The sequence below is a fragment of the Aulonocara stuartgranti genome (assembly GCF_965226115.1).
Source record: "Aulonocara stuartgranti genome assembly, chromosome: 4".
In the NCBI taxonomy this organism is placed as follows: Eukaryota; Metazoa; Chordata; class Actinopteri; order Cichliformes; family Cichlidae; genus Aulonocara; species Aulonocara stuartgranti.
This window is the reverse complement of record NC_138942.1, coordinates 2,821,424-2,840,858: the sequence shown is the minus strand read 5'-3', so window position 1 is coordinate 2,840,858 and position 19,435 is coordinate 2,821,424. Positions and strand designations below refer to the sequence as shown.

Below are 19,435 nucleotides of genomic sequence, written 5' to 3'. Positions count from 1 at the left end.
CCCTTTCTGTCCCAACATTACTGCACACCAGTGTAGAAAGCAAGATCCATAAAGACTTGAATGAGTGTTTGGTGTGGAAGAACGTGACTGGCCTGCACAGACTCCTGACCTCAACCCGATGGAGGACCTTTGAGATGAATTGGAGCAGAGACTGTGAGCCAGGTCTTCTCGTCCAACATCAGTGTCTGACTTCACAAATGTGCTTCTGGAAAAATGGTCACAAATTCCCAGAAACACTCCTAAACACTGTGGGAAGCCTTGCCAGAAGGGTTGAAGCTGTTATAGCTGCACACTGCGACTGGTCTGTTGTGGTGAAGAAAGGGCAAATTTGTTGTTTCATGGTTTTATCTATGGCCTCGAGCTGTGGCTAGTGACCTACAGAATAAGATCAACAACTTAGTGTCTTCCCCAAAGAGGAGAAGGCTCAGAGGGAGGTCTGAGAATCATCTCTGCTTGGACTGATGTCCCTCCAACCTGGATGAGGGGTAGAAGATGGGAGGATGGATTTTGTAGGATCTGTACATAGATTATAAAGCTCCTAAGACAACTGCTGATCTGAGTTTTTGTCATAGAAGTCAAAATAAAGTTAATTAAATTGATGATCCAGAGTTGTTGGGGTATTTTTATAATTTTAATTTTCTTATGGGAAGCACAGAAGCAGTAATCTAATACATCTCTAAGAGGATCCAAAGTCTTATAATTACCTTATAGAACATCATGACACAGAAAACCCATTTGGAAAAATACAGCAGCATTTAATTTATAATATTGTGCAAGTAAAAATAAAAAGTACAAGAGCTGCACTGAATTCCACGTCATGTCTTCTAAGTACTGAGTGTTCACAAGCTATTTTAGGCCTCGTTACATTTTTGGGTCAGTGGTTCAGTCGTCTGCAGGCAATACAGCACTGCTTGCAACTGAAATGTTTACCATAAAAAGTCTCTCCAAACTGTACTCATAGCCCTGATTTCCAGTGTAATTTCTCATCAATCAAAAAAAAATTGTAATTAACCTTTAGTAAAGCAATTTATTTTCCATTCAGGATAAAATTCCAACATTTCTACATGTGGATATTGAAGGGTGCTGATTCAAAGCGAAGCGATAATTATACAAAGAATATTTTTTAATTTTCTACATTTATGTAATTTAGAATTTTTAAAACAAAAACGTAAATCTCTTAAAAATAACAATGATACCATTTATATGTAAAAACATGAATAGTATTTTAATCTGTTTTGTCTGTAGTCAAATGTGATGATTTATTGGCTATAGATGCCCCAAATTAGATTAATAATATTATTGTTATTATTTATTTATTTATTTATTTTCACAGTTAGTGACTTGCGTGAATAATGTATGCATATTCAGACCTTCTGGCTCGCTACCCAACGCAACGGGCGGCAAAACGTGCCTTCTTCAGAGTCTCGCTGACGAGCGCGATGATTGGACAGAGGTATTTAGAAGGTGGACACGAAGACGCAACGTATATCTGTGAAGTCGCTGAATTGAGGCCACATAAAGGAAGTTTGCCTTCCTAATAAAAGCTGAACAATTGCGTGAGGGTTTTTTTTTTTTTAATCTACTTTGTATTGTAAGATTTTCTATTTAATTTTTTTCTGATTGCAATTTATGCACAATTACCGCGTATAAACGGGTAAAATATGCATTTGCCAATGTCATAAATAAAGTAAAACTTTATTTAGGAAATTCCAACCGGATGTATGAGTGCTTTGTTGCTGTGTTCCGGGGTCTATATCCCAACTTGGAAACAGGCGCTCGGCGAGAGCTACTGTGAATTTGATGTTGTTGTGGCACCAAAGCCTCAGAAAGACTATCGTTTATGTGATTTATGAGATGTCGCGTGACAGAAACGCGCGTGGTCGTCGTCGGTAAAGTCAGAGCGCTGGACAATGCTAACCGGTTAGCGCAAGGTGGTTGCTAGCTGGCTAAGGAAGTTAGCCAGTTAGCTAGCAATCCGCCTGCCGGAGGCTGTTCTCTTGTTTCGCGCATTTCAAGTCTGTTAACCGCCCTCACCAACTGCTTAACCTGTTCCTCGTCGAGAGCGTTAAGTCGGAGTTTCGCCAATGACGGATATAAAAGAGGAGAAACTTTACAAATCGTTGTGTAAAATGGGGAGTAGGCGGTGTTTCTCCTGAGCGGCTGATTTTCTGCCACTGCTGCTCTTTTGTTTTCACAAAGGAAGAGGAGCCGCATTTCTTTATCATTTTACACCACCTCGCATTTGGTGGTGGGAGAGTTTCTTTGATCTTTCTCTTATTTTTTTTCACTGTTGTAATGGCTCCTCACAAGCAGAGCCATCCGGTGGGCTTGGGCTCTGGAGGTAAACCCAATGGGTTGTACCACCACCAGCCGTCCTCCGCCTCGATGGCTGCAGCCAAGAAGCCCAACATGCAACTTATTCAAGCCGACCACGAGTTGTTCCTGCAGGCCTTCGAGAGTAAGTTACTGCTGTCATCGGGTTGCATGTATAAAGTGTTAATTTAAGCTTATAGGAAGCTTTCCCGCGGCCATGTGCATGCAGCGGTAGCAGGAGGAAGAGAGCTGACTTAATGCCGTACTTTTATTATTATCTACAAACCGGTACTGTACACAGTAATTCTAAGAGTAAATGTTTCCATTTACTCTTAACTGCATGTCCTGGAGGGTCATCACACTCAATGTTACATCCTGAAACTTGTGTCAGAGAGACCCAGACAAACCTAGTAATTAATATAGTCTCTGCTGTTGCTTTTTAACTTTCTCTTTCTGCAGGATTGTTGTTAATTTATTTATAATTCATAGTTCTAAGTTTTCATAATTCAGTAAATGTCAAAAACTGTGCTTCCAGATGTCTTTTTTTTTTTTTTTAAACTTTGAACAGTCAGAGTAGCTGTGAAATGGAGAAAAATTCCTATTCTTGAAGGTTCAAGTGGCAAATGTGTGGTACTTTACTTGAAACGAAACTACGTGACGATGCACTGATACTGATATTTAAAATGGATCCATAGCATGTGTTTTGAAAATGGTCATACTTCCCCTTTTATGTCATAGCAAGTAAGAATGTTTTAAAGGTTTTTAGCTTCTAGTTACACCATATTTGGATATTCAGTCAACTCTGAACTGATGTGGCAGGGTAGATAAACTGAGGTAGTCGAAAAAAAAATATCACTGGGTATGTTGGTGCAGTTCTAGTGAATAATACATGAATTAATGTTCTGACATTTGGACTGTTTATTTGCAGAACCAACCCAAATCTACAGGTTTCTCCGCACAAGAAACTTGATAGCTGTAAGTTTTTAACTTCGTTAAACTTAACAGTTCAGATAGTCTCTACGTTTCATAAATTACTGATGTGTATTTAAAAAGACATTGTTTTTCTGCATTTCAGCCCATCTTTTTGCACAGGACACTCACTTACATGTCCCACAGAAACTCAAGGAATAACATCAAAAGGTAAAAACTCAGACTGTTAACAAGCTTTTTTGTTTTTGTTTTTTTTTACAATTTTAGCTATAATTTTTCTTTTCCTTTAATGCACCTCAATGTGATTCATGTGTAGATCTCGTGTTTTTTCAGCAAAAATTGTACTTGTCACTTTCTCGGGTTTTAAAGTTTATTGAAAAAGTTTGACTCTTAGAAAGAAGGTCAGTTGTTATCATGAGTGAGAGCTAACTGACACGTGGAGGCTGTCTCGATCAGTTAAAGCTGAGATAGAAGGTTTTTTCAGTTGAGCTGCTTTGCATACAGACTCTGCAGGGGAAGGAAAAAAAAGATCACGCTGATACACATGAGGCTGTCTGTGGTTCAGACGACACACCGAAGGATTGTATTGGATTACAAAGGGCATGTCACAACTTCTGTTATGTTGCAGGACATGCATTTTATTTTGCAGACCTCAATAAGTGTTTAAAATGGTGCAAGTGATAGCTGCAGCTGAGCTGCCTCCAAACGTCTCTCTGGTTTAGTTTGTGGTACTTTATTTAGCTTTTTGTTAGAGGGCAGATTAATCATGGATTTAGTGTTAAAGAAAGGAGCATAGAGATGAAGTTATTCAGCATTTAACTGAGACACCTATTAACACGTGACAGGTAATGTTGTATAAAGCACTGAGTGCTCAGGTAGAGTAGAAAAGTCATATGTGAGAACCAGTCCATTTACTATAATCTAACTTTAAAAGTTATATCAAGTTAAGTTATGATTAAGCTGTTATTGTTGAATGTTTTGGGGTTTTTTGTTTAATGTGTTTGAGGTTTTTAACCCAATTTAATTGTTAAAAAGATGCTGTCACTTGTTATTTGTGTTTTAAGCTCTACTATGAGGTTAAACAGATTGTTTTCTGCTGGTTTTTGGATTTTTGCTTCTTCTCTCTTTGCATGACAGTAGTTTTCTCTTGTTGCTGTGGACTTGTTGGCTGTTAGTGTGTGTGTGTGTGTGTGTGTGTTCTTGATTTGAATTGGAGGTTTTGAACCAGGTGTCTGCTGCTGCTCAGCTCAGTTTCACTTTGCGCTGCAGTGGTGCATGCTTCAGTCACATGAAACGCAACTTGTGATTTGAGATGAAGAGACTCAGGGCCACACCACAGTTATTGACTGTTTTATTTAAAGCATTAATAACCAGAAGATAAGGAAGCAGGAAACCAGCAGGGTTGTTAAATGGTTGGATTATCAGAAACTGAAGTTCATGTAACTCCTTCTACACAGAGGTGATCTTTGGGTCTGCGCCCAGCTGAGTTTGCTGCAGAGAGAGAGACTGCAATAAAATGTTTGAGCAGGACACGGTTTCTCTTGTATGGCTTCTTGGAAAAGAAGGGGGTACACAGCCTGCCTTAAATGTACAGGGTCTCAGGTAATTTGGCTCATTTTGTGTGTTTAACCCTAAAGATACCAACCAGGCTGTTGTAGCTACTAAAACATGGGGTATAGTATCTACTGGAATTTTTAAGATGAGCATTAATGGAGCCCTTCTGTCATTTTCTCTGGTCATTAATGATGATTTAAATCATTATCGTAATAAGGATGTACAAAATTATACACGTTCCTGTTTAGGTTATAGTTATATTATTGTTACATATTTCCATGATTATAGAGAAAAATAAGATTCGAAGACTTACTACCGAACTAATCACATCTCTACAAAAAGTCAGTATTTATAGTTTAGACCCTTCTTCTTCATGACTTCTAAAATCGTTGGTAGCATGCTCAAGATCAGCTTCTGGGGCAAGTCTTATTATTGGTGATCCGTTCCTTCCTCCAGAGCTCCAAGTTGATCACAGGTTTGTAACTGATTATTGCTAAAAACTCAAACAATCACCAGCTTCTTCCAGCGATCCAGGAGGAGTTTGGTAAGAAGCTACACATCAAATTAACATTTCAACAGATCTTAATCCAATCGAAAATCTATGGGCAGACTTTAAAAGTGATTGGACAAGCAGGAGGCCACAGTCTGATAAACTTGGAGCTCTGATAAGGAACAAATGGATCAACATCAATCAGGAAAGGAAAGCCCAAAGTTTCAATGTTTATGTCCTGTATACAGTTAAGATGCCAAATAATGGAAGAATTACCAACAAGTTGAAAGCCTATAAAGTTTCAGAAAACATTTAGTGCATCAGTCACTGAAAAGTTCTAAAGTAAATTTAAAAATCCATAGCAAGCCATATAAATGACTGAGCTCGTAAATGAAGTTGAAATTTCCTGTAAGCAGGAGCATTTCCATTAAAATAATAGCTTGAATGTTACAGTCCTGTAGCAGCAGTGTGGTGCTGGATGCTTGGCGGCGTATAGATGTTAATGGTTTTTGTAGTTCCCTCTGCAGCGGTCATTAAAATGAGACTGCTTGGGCCTAACCTTCACATCTGTAGGCTACCTCACAGCTGTTCTCAGTTACTTTGGCTCATTAGAGTACAGCTCAGGTTAAAGCTGGACAGGACTTTATTTATGTTAGCTCTCCAGAGTAGATGCACTACAAAACTCAAACGGTGTGCAGCCATTATGAGCTGGGGGGACGTGCTTCTCTATTTAATTTTATTTAAGAACACATCAGGACTTGCCAGCGATGCTGACTTAAACTGGCAGTTGAATAAAATACTTTCAAGCAGACACACAAACCAAAACGTCAGAAACGTCGTCATCCTTCTGCTGATATTAATTCAATACCTAATACCTCTTATTGTGCGTTCACACCATTTAAGAGTTTTGTCAGCCACGTCGTTTAAAGTGCCTTTTCCCTCACTTCACTCGAGTCTAAAAGCTCAAAGACGAAAAGTTTATTTCAGCTTTTAAAGATCACTGACGGCCTTTACCCTCCTCCTCCTCCTCCTCCTCCTTCTTCTTTCTCCTCTTCCTCCTCCTTTTTAAAGGGCACCTACTCTGCTAATTTGTTTTCATTCTTGGACTGTTAAAACAGCTTTGCATGATTCACAGTTCAAAATAATCCTCCTTTATCTTACACTGAGCCTGGTGCAGTCTTCAGTGAATCCTCTGTCTGATAAAAAGCTTGCTTCCCACTTCCAACAGTTTTTTTTTTTTTTAAATATATAAATATTATAAGATATTATCAACAAAACAGTTCAGTTTTAAATGAAGCATATTTCCGTTTGACAGTTGTTATTTACCAAAGGAAATGCAATTATTCAACTAAGTTTCACCTCTTATTTTTTCCTCTGGCTGTCCGTGACCCGTCAGTGTGGGCTGCAGCACCGTTTTAGAACAACTCCTTTTTGTTTATGTCACAAAACGCTGGTTCGTATGAACAGAAAATTAACGGCAGAAACCTCAACAATCAGATGATCTCCTGTGAGCAAGACTTGGAGAAGGTGGTGAGAAAGAACTCCATTTTGACAAGAACGAGACTCTGCCTCGCGTCCTACTTTTAGAAACTCCAGGAAACGCGTATAAGCCTGCACAGAGGTAAGTGCTGGTACTGTGTGGTCTTTGAGACAGGGCTGGGCGATATGAGGAAAACATAAAATCACAATGCTTTTTGGCTATATCGCGATACACGATTTATGTGTAACCAACCCTAACCCTGTTTAACTAAACTCAAAAAACAAAAGTTACTTTCAAACATATATTTTACTACATGAATAGAAACGCCTTATTTTAACCATTATCTTTAACCATCAGTTGCCCACAGAGGTTTTCTCTAATGACGACACTGTCACAGTGAACCTCGTTCTGTGGTCAACACCAGACCTTTAACAAACAGAAGATCAAAGCAACAAAAGTACATCAAGCAAGATTTGATGAGAGAAAATAAAACGACTGAATTTAAAAAGGTGCTTTTTTGTGCTTATAACATGTACAAATTGTAAAATTAAAAAATATGATCACCTCAAATTACAAAAACAAAAGTCTAGACAGTGACTATAAAAACGACTGACCTAGAACAGTCACCGGTATCACAGCTCATTTATTTAACATTGACGTTGACAGGCAGCGGTTAAAACGGCCTTACCTTTGCATTGGATGACTTTTCAGCTGGTGGGATATTTTGTGGTACTTCTACTTTTTGCAGCATGTTTTGCAAATTACCGGATTTTGTTCGGCGTCATCCTCGTGGAATCCAAATGACAGCGAGTTTCATTCCCTCTCGTCTGAATCTGGTAGTATATAAGCGCCTGCTCAGCGCAGTGTGCTGGACAGAAAGTCACAGTGAATTACATACAGACAGCTTAATATTGTTTGGCAATTTATACTTGATGGTTACAATAAAGCCATTTTAACCATCGTACGCAGAAAAACACAGTGAATTCGATATATCGCCCACCCCTACTTTGAGATGTGATCGTTCAGGACTCTGAGTGTGAGGAGGAAGATTTTAAATGACAGAAGCTAATATTGAGAGGTGTCGTTAGCCCTTATAAGAAAAACGAGTCATTCAATCTGCCTGCAGCTGTATAACCCCGGGTGTAGTGTGCCGTAATCCAGATTACGTCCTTGTCCCGAGGACAAGAACCTGATCTTCCTCCAGAAACAAGACGTTTGCCACTGAGTTTCTGCATGTTTGGACTTTCAGTGGGCTGGTTGTACGATTGCTAACTGCTGCCGTTTGTCTCCATGTGCAGGAAAAATTACAAGGTTGACAATCTTCTGTTCAAAGTGGAGAAGATGAGAGGGGAACAGGAGACTCACAGGTAAGCGCTCAGTCCTGCAGGACTCTCTGCTTTCCATTCCAAGCTTCTAGAAAACATTTAGCTCGTTTTTGTTTATCAGGTGACAAAATATCAATAAAAAGTTCACCAGCTACATGTGGAGCGATCCCGCTGAGGTACATCCACACCTAAAAGCCCATTTTTAGCAGGAAAACAGTGCTGTAGCAAAAAGAGATTCTCAAGTTTCACATTTTTATTTATTTGATGCTGCTTTCTCTGGCACCAGAACGCCTCCTTTTATAGCTGCAAACTTCACAATGTTTGGTTTTAAAAATATCTCAGAACGTTTTCCCCTCTTCTACAGCTTGGCCTCCAATCTTCAGCTCACCTTTACTGGCTTCTTCCATAAAGCTGGTACGTTTTTCCATATCGGCACTTTGTTTTATCGTTTCCACTGATCCCACTGTGACTAACAGGAAATCTTTTGTGTTGTTTGTTTACAGGAAAACTCTCTCAGGACAGCGAGAACGAGCAGAACTCGGTGTCTCTGGAGGTGCTCCTGGTCAAAGTCTGCCACAAGAAGAGGAAGGTGTGTGTCATGAATTTCCTCTGCTGGTTTTCTACAGCTTGCACGTCTAAATGAAACACACGAAGTTTCCTTTTCTTGCTTCCTGTGTAGGACGTGAGCTGTCCGGTGAAGCAGGTCCCCACGGGAAAGAAGCAAGTCCCTCTGAACCCAGACACGAGCGCCGGGGTCCAGGCCAAGCTGAGCTCCTACCCCTCCCTGCTGGTTCCCAGCAGCGAGTTTGAACCCAGCAACTCTCACATGGTCAAATCTTATTCGCTGCTCTTCAGAGTGTCACGACCCGGGCATCCACGAACACAGATCAACGGGCTTGCTAATGGCGAGATTCACCACAGCAGAGGTGGGCAGAGTGGGTTATTGGGTGGGTCTCATCTCTGCAGCTTTGCAAAAGCTTGACAGAGCAAGACAAACCAAGGACAAGAAAATGGGATTGTAGCAAAAAGCCAACTTGCTTTGTTTGTCATCCGATCATCCCCTGCAATGAAAAAGAAAACATGAACTAAACTATTGGAGAAAATCCTGATTTAGGCCGTAAACTGGGATAGTGAAAGGAAGCAGGATTTGACTTTGGTTTCAAACACCAATGAAGTTAAAGCACCCCTCACGTGAGTCCATGACAGTTTTGCCAGTACTGGTGGGAAACTGTCACAGGAAGTTGTTAACCAGTTACTAGTGTCAGTAGGGCTTAAATCATCAGGGGACAGGAAATGTGTCATATGTTTTGGTAACACACATTGAGACAACTTTGGTTGGATCCAATCAGAATAGCAGCGAGTAGAATTACGAGTTTAAACCAACTTCTTAGATGCCAAAGAGTCCTCCCTTTGCTTAACGACTTCAGATTTCTTATTGGTCTGCAGTGGAAATTATCAGATGTTGGGAGGTGAGACTGTTGTACGGCGAGTCTTGATGTAGTTCAGTGATGTTTCGAGTTCGTTTATAGCGGGTCCTTCAGACTTGATTCACTCAAAGTTTTTAGTTGACCCAGTTTAACTTGCAGAAGATTATTATGGCTGCTCTATCTATATCTATATTTCTTCAGCTGTTTGAACTTAAAAATTAAACACAGTCACCCTCGTAGCTCCACATCCGTGCAGAAAACGAGGGACGGTTTGGCGGAGCAGAGGTTCATGTCACCGTGTGTCTTTTTCAGACTTTTCAGAAGAAGCTGTGAACAGGAAAAGGAGGAGCTCTGCTCTCAGGGAGGAGGGAGAAACCACATTTGTAGCTCAGATGACAGTCTTTGATAAAAACAGGTGAAAGACACACACATACACTGACGCGCACACACAGTAGCACCTTTTGGCACAGGAAAGAAAAGGTGTCATTGCAGCGTTTGTGCAGCAGAAGTGAGAAGACGTTGTCGTGTACTTGCGTGCAGGCGTCTGCAGTTATTGGACGGCGAGTACGAGGTGTCCATGCAAGAGATGGAGGAGTGTCCCGTCGGTAAGAAGAGGGCGACCTGGGAGACCATCCTAGATGGAAAGGTGTGTGTTTGTGTGCGTGAACCAAGTAACCCTCAGTTCACACAGCTGATCTGTGTAGTGAAACCCCGTGTTTGCGGTTTTTGCAGCGTTTGCCTCCGTTTGAGAGTTTCTCTCAGGGTCCGACTCTGCAGTTCACACTGCGCTGGACCAGCGACTCCGCCGATCATTCCACCGCACCCGTGGCCAAACCGCTCGCCACCCGCAACTCCGAAACCAACCAGGACACCCGACCCAGCACCCTGAGAGCCACGCACGCACCAAGTGAGTGTAGCACAGATAATGTGTGCTGTGTTTCAGCACACGCGTCAAACTCGTGTTTCATGTTGATTATATCCAGGATGATCTAATATTTAGATTAAATTATGACGTGCTAGTAACCTGCATATGTTTGGCCCTTTTCCCAGTGTGGCCCTCAGTAAACTGACCTATAACATCAGCAGTGAAAGTGTTGCTGTTTTTCTTCTGCAGCTGTGAAAGAGTCGGTAAATACAGATGTTCAAACCAGAAGAGAACAAGTCTTATCTGAGCCTCGACAGAAACTACGAATCTTCTACCAGGTCAGTCCGTACCTGCTAACGCTGCCGTTTCTCCCACAGACTTCAGTCATTTCTGTGACCCTTAAATGTCATTGTGGATCTTTTTTTACACACATCTGTAATTTTTCTATGATGGATGGATACTTTGTTGATCCCACAAAGGATCCTTATGCCTGTTGTTACAGCAGGAGCAAGTGGTGAGGGCTTTATACTGTGACAGTGCAAAAACGTACACATGTGATAAGAAAACAAAGAAAATAAATAATAAAACTGATTTTAGGAAGAGTAAAAAGTAAGACTGAGAGTGCAAATCCCATTAATAGATAATATGTACACTGTACAAGAAGGAATAATACAGAAGTGTGTGTGAAATCTTACTGTGACAGAGTTTTATAGAGAACAGTAGGAATGATTTCATGAGCGTTACTCGAGGCAACCCACAGCCTCATTCAAAGGCTTTGCACAGCTGCTGTCTGTGCTGATGGATGATGGACACCTGATGGACATCTGCTGTCTGTAGTTTCTCTACTGCTTCGGCTCTCCCCCCGTGAAGAATCCAGTGAAAGAGAGACTGTGTGTTACAGATGGTTAGAAAAGTTGGACACTCACAGATTCAAGCGTGAGTGAACTGTATGAACGGAGCTCACTTCAATTTACAAAACAAATTTTCAGCCTGGCCTCGGAGGAAAACATGAAGTTATCACGAAAAGGCAAATTGTCCATGTTCGTTGACACAAAACGCAATTTTTATTTTGGCCAGCACGACTTTCTAATGCGCGTCAACGGGAAGTATATTTTCTGTCTGGGGCACATGTATATCCTACCAGTTAATGTCAGTCTACACCTGAGCACAGATGGGGTAAAAGATGTGGTATTTTTGTGTTGTTGCATTAGCATTAGAATTGGTAATCCCTTTTCTTGGGCGTCGGGAATCCCTGTGGTGAGTTTAGGTGAGATAAAATGACCCAAAAACCACCGATGAGGTGTGACAGCGAAACAAAGGAGTGCCGAGATCAAAGTGTGAGACACGGTGGGATTTATGAAGGCCGCTGCATGTCGATTCAGACCTCCGGAGAAGTGGCAACGGGATGTGAATTCCTCGTCAAAGATCAGCGAGTCTGTCGCTTCTCAGCAGCTGAGATCACACTCTGTTTCTTTCTTTCCTAGTTTCAATACAACAACAACACACGGCAGCAGACCGAGGCCAGGGATGACCTCCACTGTCCGTGGTGCACACTGAACTGCAGGAAGCTGTACAGTCTCGTCAAACACCTCAAACTGTCCCACTCCCGCTTCATCTTCAACTACGTGGTGAGAGATGTACACCAGCTGTTGCTCTCATGTTTTGCACTGCCAGTTTGACCAAAGCTTTCCTACCAACCAAATTCCTGTTCTGTCAGACATGTTTCTTAGGTAAAAATGTCTTCGTGCAGATGTTGCCCAACATCAGCTTACCTGCTAACTTGGGTAGATTACTTGATATCTAGTGCAGTAGCCACATCTGCGTCAGTCAGAGCTAATGTTGGCTCTAGGAAAGGAAGAGAAGCACAGATATCCCCAGGAGCATAAATCCTTTGGATTCAAACAGTCGACACGAGCATCGAGGAGCGTTTCATTTTTAAGTTCTATTACAACCTGATGAGCGTGCTCCACAAGGCTTAGAATCAAAGCTAAGAACAAATAAAATCAAAGATACCAGTACTTTAAAAACATCGTACAATGTAAAACTTGGGGGTATCATCAGTATTTCTTATTTAAATTCAGCACTGAGATCTTTTAACATATTGTCGAGCGTGTCCTTTAAATATGCATCTCTGATCTTTGGCAGCCCCATCCCAAAGGAGCAAAGATTGAGGTCTCTATCAACGAGTCTTACGATGGGTCGTATGCAGGAAATCCTCAGGACATCCACAGCCAGCCGGGCTTCGCCTTCAGCAGGAACGGCCCCGTGAAGAGAACCGCCGTCACCCACTTTCTGGTCTGCAGGTACCCCTCCAACTTCTCCTCTACCTTTATATTTATTTACATGCTGCCGAGGGCGACAGGAACTCCTGATCATCCTCTTCCTGTCCTCTCAGACCCAAGAGGACAAAGCCGAGCCTGTCTGAGTTTCTGGAGTCTGAGGATGGCGATCGGGAGGCGCAGAGGACGTACATCAGTGGACACAATCGCCTGTACTTCCACAGCGACAGCTGCCTGCCGCTGAGGCCCCAGGAGATGGAAGTGGACAGCGAGGACGAGAGGGACCCCGACTGGCTCAAAGAGAAGACTGTAAAGGTGAGCTTGAGCCAGACGAGCGAACACAGGAATGTTCCTGAGGAGGAAGAAGCCGGGTATAAAAACAGTAGAAAGCTTCATTGGATCGGTATTCGATATCAACACAGTTTGAACTGTAAAAAGTTTGATTGGTGTGTCCCGGCTCTCTCAGTCTGGGATAGGAAATTTAATAGTCATGAAAGGGAAAAATCCAGGATAACCCTGTTTCCATCTTCACCAAATTCAGAGAAACAAATACGCTTCCAATAATCAAACAGCGATATTGAAACATTTGCTTTCTCCTGCTTCTAAAAGGAGAACATTTGGAGAGTAAAACATTTCGGGTTGTTGTTCAGACAAAACAGCCAGTTTTTGTTGAAGATGTCACTTTGATCTCGACTGTTTTCTCTGATCGTTAAAAACCTCTGAAGGATTCAGACGCTCGGGCTTCTCTCCTCCTGTGAACGGCTTCTGCTTCTCGTGACTGTGTTAACTATGCTAACTTTTCCAGATTGGTGTGAGGGTAACAGAAGTCAGCGTGGACGTTTCTGCCGCTGGCCTATTGATGTCAACATTAAAGCTCCCCATGACTTAACAACCTGTGACTTAAAGCAGGTTTTATAATGAACGATAAAAAAGATTTCAACACACACACACCGTTTACAAATGGTTGTTGTGTTCTTGCGTTTCTTTGGTTGTTTTGGGGAGGTTTTCTTTTTCAAGTTTTCTCTGTGATGTTGGACTCCAACCTGCATAAACACTATAGACTGTATGTAAAAGATGGATGTAACCCCGTGGTTTGAAGAATGAAGCCAGTGCAGAGGTGTCTTAAATCTGCAGGGAGCGGCTCCTCTTAAATCTGATTTGTATAGAACTCTATGAGGAAAACGACCCTATTTTTAACTCGAGTTCTGACTTCAGTAAATGCTTTGCTGAAGAGTTTGTGGTCTCATTTAAAGTCTTTTTTTTTTTTTAAATACCAGAGGATGCGACACTCGCCTAAATCATAAATTTGAGGCTTCAAAATCGACCTCCATCTTTTATATACAGTCCATGCTAAACGCTAACTAGTGTGCTCTGATTGCAGCAAATCGAGGACTTCATGGACGTGAACGAGGGGGAGAAGGAGATCATGAAGCTGTGGAATCTGCACGTCATGAAGCGTGGGTATGTACTCGGCAAAGCTTTTATCAAACTGCAGAAGTTTTTTGGTTTATTTCAGGGTTTTTGTTTTTTAAACCTCACCTTATCCACTGGCGTCTTCCTCCCAGCTTCATCGCAGATAACCAGATGAACGAAGCGTGTCTGCTGTTTGCTGAACACCACGCCGCCTTCATCGTCAAACGCAACCTGTGCCGCAATTTCCTGCTCCATCTGATCAGCATGCATGACTTCAACCTGATCAGCACGCTGACCATCAACCAGGCCATGGCCCGGCTCTGCCTCGTCCAGAGCCAGGCCACCCACAGAGACAAAGAGGAGGACGACGAAGAGGAGGAGGAGGACTGGGAGACGGCCGCGGAGTCCCAGCCGGAGCCGGATCCTGACCCTGATCCCGATCTGACGGAGTTTAAAACCTGCAGTACCGAGACCGCCAACAGCTCCCTGGAGACTGGAAACCAACTGGTGGAGGACGGCGGCGAGAAGCCGCACGCCAAGCAGAAATTGTCCGGCTTCGGCTCGGTTTTAAAGTGACTGCTCGGCTGGAGCGCCACAAAGATTCCCGGACAGAGCGGGAAGACTGAGTCCTGAATCAGCAAACAGGTGTTAGACACACACGGGTTACTGCAGGGATTCTCAAAGGCAGGTTACACCAGGATCAAAATGAACTTCACATCCTGGAAGTTACACATTCAAATCGAAGAGACGCTTTATGGTTTCACAGTTCATCAACGCTGAGATCTTTGAATTATTTTTTAATTATTTTCATGTTTTTTCCATGTTGTTTGTCCTGTTTCTGTAAATGTTTGAGTGTTTAACTCTGAGCTGCTCCAGTTTTATTTCCAGCCTGACACAGCTGTGGAGTGAGCACAAAGCAGGTTCGGTCTTAGGGCTGGAGGTGCAGAAGACGGTCGTACGCCTTCTGCAGATGACGAGTTGCCTTCAAAAGAGGCGTCAACATTTCATGCAGCAGCTGCGAATTCAAACAGGAGGAGATGGGCCGTCTGCTCGGGACTGTTTTCAGCAGCGGAGTGATCCGTATTTGGTGCTCTCTTTGGTGCTACTTTGCCTCTCGAGACTCTTCGTTGGTGCTCTGAGTCATTTTGTGTTCACTCCATCGTTCAAACCTCATGTCAGTCTTCCTCAGAGTGAAGCATCAATCAGTGACCTTCCGGGCACCCTCAGCTCCGCCAAAGGTTTTCTTTTAGCAGGGAGTGTGTGCACATGCTCAGTAGTGTCACGGTTACGGCGTCTGATTGGGTGTCAAGAGTGTTGCTGCAAAAGGAAGTTTGACCAGTTATTATCAAGAAAGGTCAGGGTTGAACCGCTGATGGTCGGGAGGTGGCTGATCACAACTCGAGACGCCTGTTAGAGCCGTTGCTATCAGGTGATTTTACCTGGAGACGCCACAAAGTTCGTATTAACTGTTAATGAGACCGATGCTCAAAGCTAAGAGACTCTCTGCACTTGTGTTAGTCTTTTTTCTCTCCCCCATATGTATTGTTGTTGAGCCCCGCTCATGTGAAAATCATGTTCATAATAATTCTGCGAGTCAGAATATGAAGAAAATATATTTTTGCTCATACTGTGGAGCATTACCTTTCACTATCCGTGCAGCGAGCTCGAGGGATCTCGTAAGATCAAGGATGTTTTCCGTGTGATTCAGCTGCTTGTTAGCTCAAACACAACGAGACAAAAGTCTCCGAGCTTTCTTTGATCGGGTTAATCAGGAAGTTAATCCTCAGGTTGGGTTAATTTTTGGCATCCAGTGATCATGAAAACAAGATAATATTAAACAAATGGTTCGTTTTTGCTGCAATGCTCTGTGAAGACTTTTCCTTTGCAGGCGTTTTTCTCTCTTTTGCTGCTTTAGTTCAGCTCGAGCCGAGACAATGAAAACTGACTCCTAACAACAAGTTTTATCTGGAAGTAAAGGGTTTTCGCTGGATCGTTAAAGGTTCCAGCTTCGTCTGTGTCGGATCTGAGGGTTTATTGAACCTGTGACTCTGCTGTACTCGTGGGCACACCTCCCCTACAGTTATGTTTTTCTTTAAACTACTGGTGCTAAATGTTTTTACTCCTCAGTGCATCTCCTTTCTTACAACAGATCTCCACTGCCAGCTCTCCAACAACGAGAAGCATGTTTAGTTGTCTGTTTCGTTTTTTTAAAGCGACTCTCTTTTTCCTACAGTGCTGTTTTTACCGTGCTCTGAGCCCAGGACAACAAAAAACACTCGCTGTGCAGCAAAACTGGACAAAAAAGCTCCTCAGAGCTCAGAGAGGCTTGGAAAGGCCACGTTCCTACTGTTGTAATCTAAAAAAAATTGATAACTATAGGGTTAAACTGTTTATGCAGGTGCTGGTTCCAGTTTCTTTAAAATAAGAAATTGCTGCTTTATTTTGAAATTATTATAAACTGAATAGTTTAAGTTTTGGACTGATACAAGTTTGGCTGGTCTGTTTTGTGTTTGTTTGTTTGTTTGTTTGTTTGTTTGTTTTCTTTTATTTGATCAATGAAATTGTTTAAAAAAAGAAAAAAAAAAAAGGGAAAAGAAACAAGAAAAGCCACTTATAAAACGAATGGTTCCACAGGGTTGTGATGTCGCTTTATGGTGTGGCGTTAATGCAATATAAATAATGTTGCTCCAACCAAAAAAACACATGTTTTGATTAGGGGGGGAAAAAAACACCTGGAAGTCTAAAGTTGGCTGGAGGAGGTGATGGTGGATGGATCAAATCCAGGCCTTTCACACAGGACGTTTGGGGTTTGAGTCCACCATGATGTGAAAAGTTAGTACTGATTTAGCACTTTTAGACCAAGCGACACACTCGGAGACTGAAATAAGTATGAAAATGTGCAGTTCCTGTAGCGACCACCAGAGGCTCCTGCAGTGGATCAGTCTATGTTAAAATGTCCAACTTTAATTTGTTTAAATAAACATGTTTTCAGCCAGATATAAAAAAAAATAAATACATTTCTGGATGGTTTCTTCCTTCAGAAAAACTGCACAGCTTAAAGTGGCCACTCTGACACGTGGGTCAAACCATCTACTTCATGTAGATGATGTCATCTCGCTTTCACATTTAGGCTAATGCTACGCAGCTTGGTTAGCACATTTCATATCCATAAAGTTGATACAGCACACAGACATGCATGTCTGTTAATTGGTACTAAGAAACTCTAAAACTGGATGCTTTTCCTTTTGGATTTTTGTTTATTAGAATTGGACAGGTCCATGTTGAGACAGGCAGCTGTAGATGTTAGCTCCTAGGGTGCACTGTATTCTTGCTAACCAAACTAGCTAGCATTAGCTGATAGCTTGGTACACCAGTTTTCATCCAGTCTTTTCACTTCTGGCTCCAAAAATCAACATTGTTGGAGGCCAAACTGTGAAGTCCAGAATCCAGCAGGTGAAGGCACAGTAACTTCGTCCATCTTTTAGCTTTCTTTACCCCCACGAATCTGCAAAATTGTGACATCACAACAGTGTGACTGGTCCTGGAGCAACATTAAAATGATGAGGGGACACCATGGCGGCACATGTAGTTACTGAACACGCCCACTACACCTGTTATATATAAATGTAAATATGACTGTAAAAAAAAAAAACGATAGCTTTGTGATATGTATGTTTTTGAAACTCAAACACCATCAGTGACATTTTAGTAGGTGTTTTTTAGTTAAAGGACCAAATTGGGATTCATTTCCTGCAGATTTCTTTGCTCTTATGTGTCCTGCGTCATGTGACTCCTGGATCCCTGCTGCCGTCATTACTTTGACATTTAACCTCGAGAACACGCCGGGTAAAGATTAGACATGACAGACGAATCGCACCGGGAGCATTTCAGTCTCCACGGGCAATTTTATTTTGAAAATTAAAACCGTGCTCCTGTATAGACTGTATATGAATGTTGGATGCATCTATTGTGGACCCTCTGTGTAGGTTTTTCGCGAAACAACAGGAGTAGTAACTCCTGGAGTTCTTCCATTCTCCTGCAAGAGGGTCCCCAAAACACTCGAGGGCGCTGCCACAGATTTGTAAATGAAAATATTTCATCACCCCACCCACTAGTAACAGAGTCAGGCAGTCCAGGTGCTGATGTTTTACCCGTGCCATTTTAGCCTAAATGCAGTACGAGCCTCCAGATGTGGGCAGCTGTGAGGCCATGGGAGCATAACGTCAGACATGATCATTTGGATGTATTTAGAGCTTATCGATCTTTTTTGTGTTGTTTTAAAAAGCTTTATGCCTGCTGGTGACTGATCCAGCCTGCTGAAATCTGCAGATCTGAAACCTTGTCTTTGTTCACGAGACCCAGCAGCGTTTTGCACAATACGGGAGGAGCCGTGTCGGCCAAACGAGACTTTTCTTTAACAATAATGTAAAACTAGTTCGAGTCACAATGGTTTTCTATTAAAAAGGACAATTTTGTAATAATATTGGCATCATGCTCCATTTCTTTCACCAAAGTACACGTCACTCACAGCTCGGTCACACTAGGTTCAAAATAGGACCACAGTGACTAAGTGTCGTCGTTTCAGGATTGCACTGATTTCATTTGCTGTCTGAGACTGATTGCAAGTACTTGCTGCGACCAGCTGATCGCTCAGAGCTGCAACATCCCAAACCTCTGGGTGACTTTTGATCACAAAGAGATTGCACAGGTTGATTGCACGTGGCTCTTCCCTCTCATGTTGCTGGATTGAGAGCTCTGACTTTAAAGCTGTTGTTTGGTTTTTTTGATAAAGGCTGTTGTGTCTGATCTGGTACTTTTCATTTATAGACAAATGTTGATTTATATTTTCTATAAATTATATTATGGCTGGAGCATTCCCCGCATGATTGTTCCAATATAATATTGTACAACTTTTTGCAAAGACAAAAAAATCAAAGCAATCTGCATGCTGGGTTTTCAAATCTTCCAAGTATGAACGTTAACTGCTCACACAACAGTTGGTAACTACTTTTACTGCCCTCTCGTGTCTGCAGTGAGGAACTACAACACAAATGCAGGCAGCAGCATTTCTAAAATACAGCGACCTATAGAAGTGAAATAAGCTGATCTCGTTGCCATAGTGAAGACTTCAAACACTGATCAACACTAAAACGCAAACTGATGATCTTGATCATTGATATCTGCCAACTATAATCCAGATGCTGTCCCACATGTGACCTTAGTGACTCCCCACATGAGGTGAAACATCTTCATGAACAGCTGTCATCCACTCAAGACGGTGAAGATGCACAGACGTCTTTATAGAGGTTTAACAAACTGATGTTGTGGTTCCTGTCGTGACCACTGGGGGCAGCACAGA

At 42.1% G+C, this 19,435-nt stretch overlaps 1 protein-coding gene across 1 annotated transcript; it reads left to right on the top strand.

Moving 5' to 3' along the window:
• The first annotated feature begins 1,720 nt into the window (after nucleotides 1-1,720).
• LOC309705288 (polycomb protein suz12-B-like) lies at nucleotides 1,721-18,557 on the top strand. The gene is made up of 16 exons (XM_082531006.1): nucleotides 1,721-2,458; nucleotides 3,242-3,288; nucleotides 3,389-3,453; nucleotides 8,066-8,134; nucleotides 8,457-8,506; nucleotides 8,596-8,681; nucleotides 8,772-9,018; nucleotides 9,832-9,934; nucleotides 10,060-10,165; nucleotides 10,252-10,426; nucleotides 10,634-10,722; nucleotides 11,869-12,012; nucleotides 12,530-12,687; nucleotides 12,780-12,978; nucleotides 14,045-14,124; nucleotides 14,229-18,557. The coding sequence occupies exons 1-16, from the start codon at nucleotides 2,296-2,298 to the stop codon at nucleotides 14,650-14,652; spliced, it is 2,205 nt and encodes a 734-aa protein (XP_082387132.1). The 5' UTR covers nucleotides 1,721-2,295; the 3' UTR covers nucleotides 14,653-18,557.
• The last annotated feature ends 878 nt before the right edge of the window (nucleotides 18,558-19,435 follow it).